Source organism: Microtus ochrogaster, linkage group LG1 (assembly GCF_000317375.1).
Source record: "Microtus ochrogaster isolate Prairie Vole_2 linkage group LG1, MicOch1.0, whole genome shotgun sequence".
Taxonomy (NCBI): Eukaryota; Metazoa; Chordata; class Mammalia; order Rodentia; family Cricetidae; genus Microtus; species Microtus ochrogaster.
Window position 1 is genome coordinate 24,247,606 of NC_022027.1, and position 6,575 is coordinate 24,254,180.

At 46.5% G+C, this 6,575-nt stretch overlaps 1 protein-coding gene across 1 annotated transcript in view; it reads right to left on the bottom strand.

The window, feature by feature from the left end:
- The window catches only part of Bend4 (BEN domain containing 4), a 30,662-nt gene that overhangs the window by 11,919 nt on the left and 12,168 nt on the right, over positions 1 to 6,575 (bottom strand). The window contains exon 3 of the mRNA XM_026785249.1: positions 340 to 428. Within this exon, the coding sequence (XP_026641050.1) occupies positions 340 to 428 (89 nt within the window). The remainder of the gene's footprint in view (positions 1 to 339; positions 429 to 6,575) is intronic.

Consider the following 6,575-nt stretch of genomic DNA (forward strand, 5'->3'; position numbering starts at 1 on the left):
CCAGGGAATGAACGCCAGACGCCCCAGAGCAGGCCCAAGGAGAGCAGGGCTCTACCTGAAGGCATGATGGATGTTATCTCCATTTCCCACTTCTCTGCTCCTAAGGAATGGGGAAGACTCGCCTTTGCAATGGAAGGTGCTGTTTCCCCTTTGAGGTGCGGATGAACCTTTGTAAATTAAATCCACAGAATATGTGCCCACAGTAACAGACCCACAAACTCCCCCAGTCAGCAACGTGCTTGAACCAGCCTATCCACTCCACAGAGACTGGAAACTGGAAGCAGGCTTCACCTGAGGAAATTCCATCTGCATGCCCCTCTTCCCAGAGGCAACTCCTACCTCGGTGGGCTGGTCTGCAGGCTGCGGCAGGAGCTGGTTGTGGTGCAGCAACACTGTCTTTAGGTAATCTAGGACGGTCTGGCAGGGCACTGTGGGGAGGAACAGAGAGGGCACATGTTAGCTACTTCTCAACATGGGGTCGAACACCAGGAGAAACCATTTATACCCACGAAAGGAAAAATCAGTTTTTTCCAATAGAGTGAGTGTCAGGGGGTATATCAACCACACTCCAGGGCAGCCCCATGGCCAGGAGCAGGGACCAACACAAAATGAATTCCATGTTTTTAAAATGGATTTTCCATCTCATTTTGTTTTTGTCTTACTGGTCTTTCGCTGGTTTGTTCTGATATTTATTTACTTACTTTTTGGGGAAAAAGAATGAGAACACAAAGTTGGAGAGGTTCTGGGAGGAGTTGGGGGAGGAGAAATGATCAACACATAGCGCATGAAAAAAAATTTATTAAGAAAATTAATTATTAGGGGAAAACGTCAGGTACTCCCACTTTGTCACGCTATGCAGAGGGCGTGCCTCTGGCATTCAGTACCAACTGATGAACGAGCAGAAGAGCCCGCCATGGTGTTACACACCTTTAACCCAAATTCTGGGGACAGATGCATAAGGAGGTGAGGTGCAGCCTAGCCTAGGCTACTGGGTCTTCTATTGTTTTTTAAAGGCAGCAAAGGTGAGATAGGAATGGACATGTCCTGTGACGTGCATACAGTTCAACCCTTGATTAACATGAGAACTGCAGTTAAATATGTAATTCTCACTAAGTAGGATTTTGAATGAACATCCTTTGACCCATATTTGTGCTTGGTGATTAAGGAATTCCAAATTTAAGCACAAAATACTTACAAAGCAATTCATAAAACAGAAAATTCACTTTAACTTTAATGATGTTAAAGATATGTACATTGAAAGAATAGGAAAGAATTAAGTGTTATTAACAGCGATTTATTTCAGCTGTGGGATTATGCTACCTATGCCTGTTGATTACTTTGTCGTTCTCATTGAAAGTGGTACAGGGTGAGTTGTCCTCTTCTGGCCTCTACAGGCACATGAATGCACACAGCGCATACGCAGAGTGCTACACACACACACACACACACACACACAATCATTTTTAAGTTTAAAATATTTGAAATCACCTGTAGATTTCCTGGACTCTGGATGTCCCCTCCCCCCACCTTCCAGGTGTTCCCTAGACATCTTCCCTAAAAACAGATGTCTTGGCTAGTGCCTTTTTGGACACTTGCCTAGACTTACACACAAAAACTGCAGAAACAAGTGAAATGTTTTCTGTGGGAAACCAAACCAAAACCAAAACCGTAAAACAAAACAACCCCCTCTAAACCAAACCAAGCCACCCAAGCCCTTATCAGTCAATCTCGACCGACCTCGGAGGCCGGTGAACTAAAGCCTGAATTAAAGCAGCCTGCCCCACCGCTACACCCTCAGGCCAGTCCAGGAACAAAGCAAGCCACAGTCAGGAAACTATGCACAGCCACTCTCAGTCCGACCGTGTACAGCACATAGGAAGAGCGGATCCAGAATCCCCACACGAGGACAGAGCACGTGCAGATGGGAACCAGTGTGCTCTGGGAGGTTCTGTGCATTCAGGGCTGCCTTGGGTTCCTACGGCCTCTAAAAAGTGGAGAGAGAGGTCGGGGCTCATAGTTATGGAGGTATCAACAGGGTCCTAAGGAGCCAATTACTCCCCCAGAGGCTGTAAACGGAATTACATCCTTGGGCCAATTAAGAATTTAAGCAAACCACTCTGATTAGTGGAGAAACTGTGGCCCCCTGGGCAGGTTTCCTTTGTTCCCTTGGGCAGTCTGCTGAATCAGTGAGAAAATAAATGATGACTAGAAACACAGAAGCTTCTACTGAAAGGAGAGACTGTGTGTAGCAGTGCACATCTTCAATGCCAGCACTTGGAAAATGAGGATACCTTTACAAATTCACAAGCTTCCAAGGCCAGGCTGAGCTACACAGCAGCATCCTGTCTCATAAAACCAGAGGAAAAAAGGTGCTTACAAAAGAAATCAAGATGTACCTAGTGTCCATTCCAACACTGGCATTTCTAATGTTCTGCCTCTATATGGGATTACAACGCTCATCACATAATCCAAAAACATGGAAATAGGATGGCTTAACAGGAAAGAGACCCCTGCCCCACCCCTAATTTGTAAGGCTGCTTCATCTACATGGGGGAAAAAGTCAAATACCCACTCAGGGTCCTTACCACAGTGGAAGACCAAAGCAGACTACACTTCTACAGTAACTGTTGGGTACTACTGTTCCAAATGTGCTGACATTGCCAATGAGATCCTGAGCAAGCTACGCTACCTCTGAGCTCCTGTGCTCATGCCTGTGAAACTGCAATAATTACCTACTACACAGTTCCTGTGAGGACCGACTGAATCACCGCAAGGGAAACAGATGCAAAGCCTACTGGGAGCCCCCAGCGTTTTAGGAGTAGCAGTCCAATGACCTCCTCAGAGGCATCATAACTTGGCTGCTACATCAGTGCCCATACTGAGTAAGCCACTCCCACGAGGGCCTTCTCTAAAGAAACTGCCGCAGTTTTGGTTTTCCCATATTAAGGCTGAGTGGGTCTCCAACTAATAATTTTAGTATACCGGTATTATTTAGCCATGTAGCCCAGGTAGGCCTGGGGCTCGCCATCCTCTTGCCTCAGCTTCCTGAATGACTGGTTTACAGCCCCATGCTACCACACCCAGACCTTTCCTCAAGCACTGTTTAATCTATTTTGTTAGTCAAAGACTTCAAACTTCTCAAAATATTACTCAATAGTTTTATAGGAAAGTTGAATTCTTTTGTTACTGACAATCCCAGCAATCTGTTTAATAATCTTCAGTAGCCTAACTGTATCTGTTTCAGTAACATATACTAAGCTCCAGAAGAGAAATACCTCAAACCAAATGCTCAGCATCAGTCCCCTCCAGTTGCCCGGTTGGACTTCTGATAAAGACAAGGCCCTGTTTCAACAGGAACCGCGACTTTAAGATGACAGGCTTTGTCCCTGCCCTAAAGCGTCCTGTTCACCTTATCAGGACATCAGGAGACTACTCTCGGTAAACACAGGCTTGAGAACAACAGGAGCAGAGGTGGCTCTGTGCGTGTGCCTGCTGGGAGGTTAGGAAGGCTCTCTCTGAGGGAGTGTCTTGCTTCAACTGCGTATGAAGAATGCGTAGAAGCTTCTCAAGAGGGCAGCATATTTTGGGGGTAGGCAGAACAGGGGTCAGATAAAGTGTCTGGTTGCCTAAAAGTCACAACTGTTTAGTGAGGTTGGACACTTGGTGTACTGTGGGCACTGAGGGTTGAAAAGTCTCCAAAGCTGTTCAGGAAGGAAGGAAGCCAAGCACAGTGGTGCCTGGCCTGTAATCTCAACTCTTGTGAGGAGCAGGCAGGAGGGCCAGGAATTCAACATCATCACCTTAAGCTACACAGGTAGTCACAGAACCCTATGCCCCTCAAACAGAAGGTGAGATCGAGGCTCAGGACGGGAAAATGGCCGTCAGAGTCACAGCTAGCGAGCAACAGGCGTCTACAGCTGCAGCCACTCTCAGAAGCTTAGGCTGCGCTCCTCACTGGCGGTGCTGTTTAAGGATCCAGGGAACTAGTGGGGTTAGCTCTGCAACTAAGGGACTTCCTCCTGGATTCTGTATTCACAAGTCTGTGTGCTTGCTAAGGTATGTGTGGAACTCCCTAAACTGGAACTTTTGCAAGCCATTTGCAGACTTGCGCAAAGAAGTTTGGAATCTGAGTCGTCTGACAAATGTCCCAGCAGCAATCGTCTTGCTTCAGTTCTTATGCTGGAAACAAGTGTCTCTGTCACGATTTATTTAGGGATGTTCCTTATATTTCTGTTGGGGAATTCATTTTTAAAATGACCTTCCACTGTAGTGCTGAAGTGCTGACACCCAGAGCATGGAAGAAACAAGGCTACACTCACTAGCTAGCTGAAGGCTCTCAGAGGTCTAAGCTCTGGGTTTCTGCCAGAAGTCAAGCCATCACCATGCTCACTAACCAACCCATTGGCTAATTCAGGATCACGTGGCGGTCAGACAGTACAGCTACCCTGACAGTGAGGACTCTGCAGGCTGGACACCGAGTCAGAAAGCTTGGGCAACGCAATCTTCACCACAGCTGCTCTCCCAACTGTGCCCCAACTTCCTTGTCTGTAAGATGAAAAGGATGGCTGATAGGGGCCCACAGTTAGAATAAACCAAAATGAAGAACTTCTGCCGGGTGCAATGGTCTGTGCCTATAGACCTGGCCATCGGCAAGGGAAGGCGCAAAGATCAGAAATTTCAGGGCTATATATACTAAGACCTTGTCTCAAAAAGATGAAAGTAGGTTTTTCTTTTTTTCACACAAAGACAGGATCTCACTATGAAGCCTGGGCTGGCCTGGATCTCTCTATGTAGATCAGGCTGGCCTTGAACTAAAAGAGGTCCATAGTTTAGCCTCTGCTTCTCCAGGGTTGGAATTAAAGGTGTGTTCCATCATGCCTGACAGAAGTAGAGATTTTTATAAAAATACTAGCAATATTAATACTGGGAAAAACTAAATTTTTTTGTATTTTTCAAAGATTTATTTACTTTTATTTTGTGCACGTGTATGCATCTGGGTGAACAAGGACGAGAGCGCTGTGATGTCTGTACCAGCGCTGCAGCTCGGGAGGGGGTTGGGCCCCGGGAAACGGAATTATAGACAGCTGTGAGCTACCCCAATGTGGGTGCTGGGAACTGAACCTGGGTCCTCTGCAAGAACTTCTGAGCCATCTCTCCAACCCCGGAAACTGAATTTTCACATGCAAAAGAAATTAAGACTGAAAACTTATTATCATAAACAAAAAATCAACCACTAAATCATATAAGACCATAAACATTAAAAACTACGGAGGAGACCTAAATATAAGAGCAGAAACTATAAAATTCCTACCAGAGGAAGGTAGCTCGGCCAATAAAATGTTTTCCTTACAGACACGAGGACCTGGCTCCAGCTCTAGCACCCATGTGAAAGGCTAGATGTGGTATCCTAAGAAGGATCCCTGGGCTGGTGCACTGGCCAGCCTAGACTAAATATGAACTCCAGGCCAGTAAGAGGCCCTCCCTCACTCCCTTCTCCGTCCCACCCCATCCACACAGTACAGGCAAGAGCCAGGCACTGCAGTACACATACACACATATGTTATCTCAGGAATTGGGAGGTTGAGGATCAGGAGTGAGACTGTTTCAAAGAGGATGGGCAGGTGGGGACACAATACATATTTCTCCAAAGACTTAAAAATATCCAAAATGCAGTCAATGACAGGTGCTCAGAGATCATTAACAAGGAAAGCAGAAATCGAACCCACCGTCAGGCCATCTCAGAGCCCTTGGAACGGGCATCACAAAGGCAAACGATACCAACTGTGTCTGATGAGGGTGTGGAGAAAGGCAATCCTAGTTTACCGCTGGTGAGGATGACTACTGCCCTCACGTTGCAGATAAAATCTCCACCCGCGAAGACATGCACACTGTGTTCACTGCGACACGGGAATGACATGACTTTACGGCAACAGAAAAAGAGGCCAAGGGAAGTGGAGTATTAGCCATGTCTGATACAGTCTGCTCTTAATTTTTATTTTGTATGTGTCTGCCTTCATTGTGTGTACCACATGTGTTCCTGGTGCCCATGAGGGCCAGAACAGAAAGTCCAATCCCCTGGAACAGCAGTTACATTTGGTTATGAGCTGCCATGTGGGTGCAGGGAACCACACCCGGGTCTTCTGCAAGATCAGTGAGTGCTCCCCATGAAGGAGTTATTTCTCCAGCCCATCTGATCTAGCCTCTGTGTGGAGTCTTAAAAAATCAAATATGCAGAGAACAAAAATAGAAAACTAGGCATGGGTGGCGCATACCTTTTAATCCCAGCACACCTGAGTCAGAAGCAGGCAAATCTGAGCTCAAAGCCAACCTGGTCTACAGAGCAAGTGACCAGCCAGGGATATACAAGAACTGTGTCAATAAATACATTCATTTAAAGCACCACACACAACTGGGCGGAGGAGCAAACAACACCGTAACCACCCCTAGAACTTCAGGAGCAGCAGGACGGAGTTCAAAGCTATCAGTGACTACATAGTAAACAGGTAGGCAGCCAGAAAACCAGGAGACCCTGTCTAAAACCACACACACACACACACACACACACACACACACAC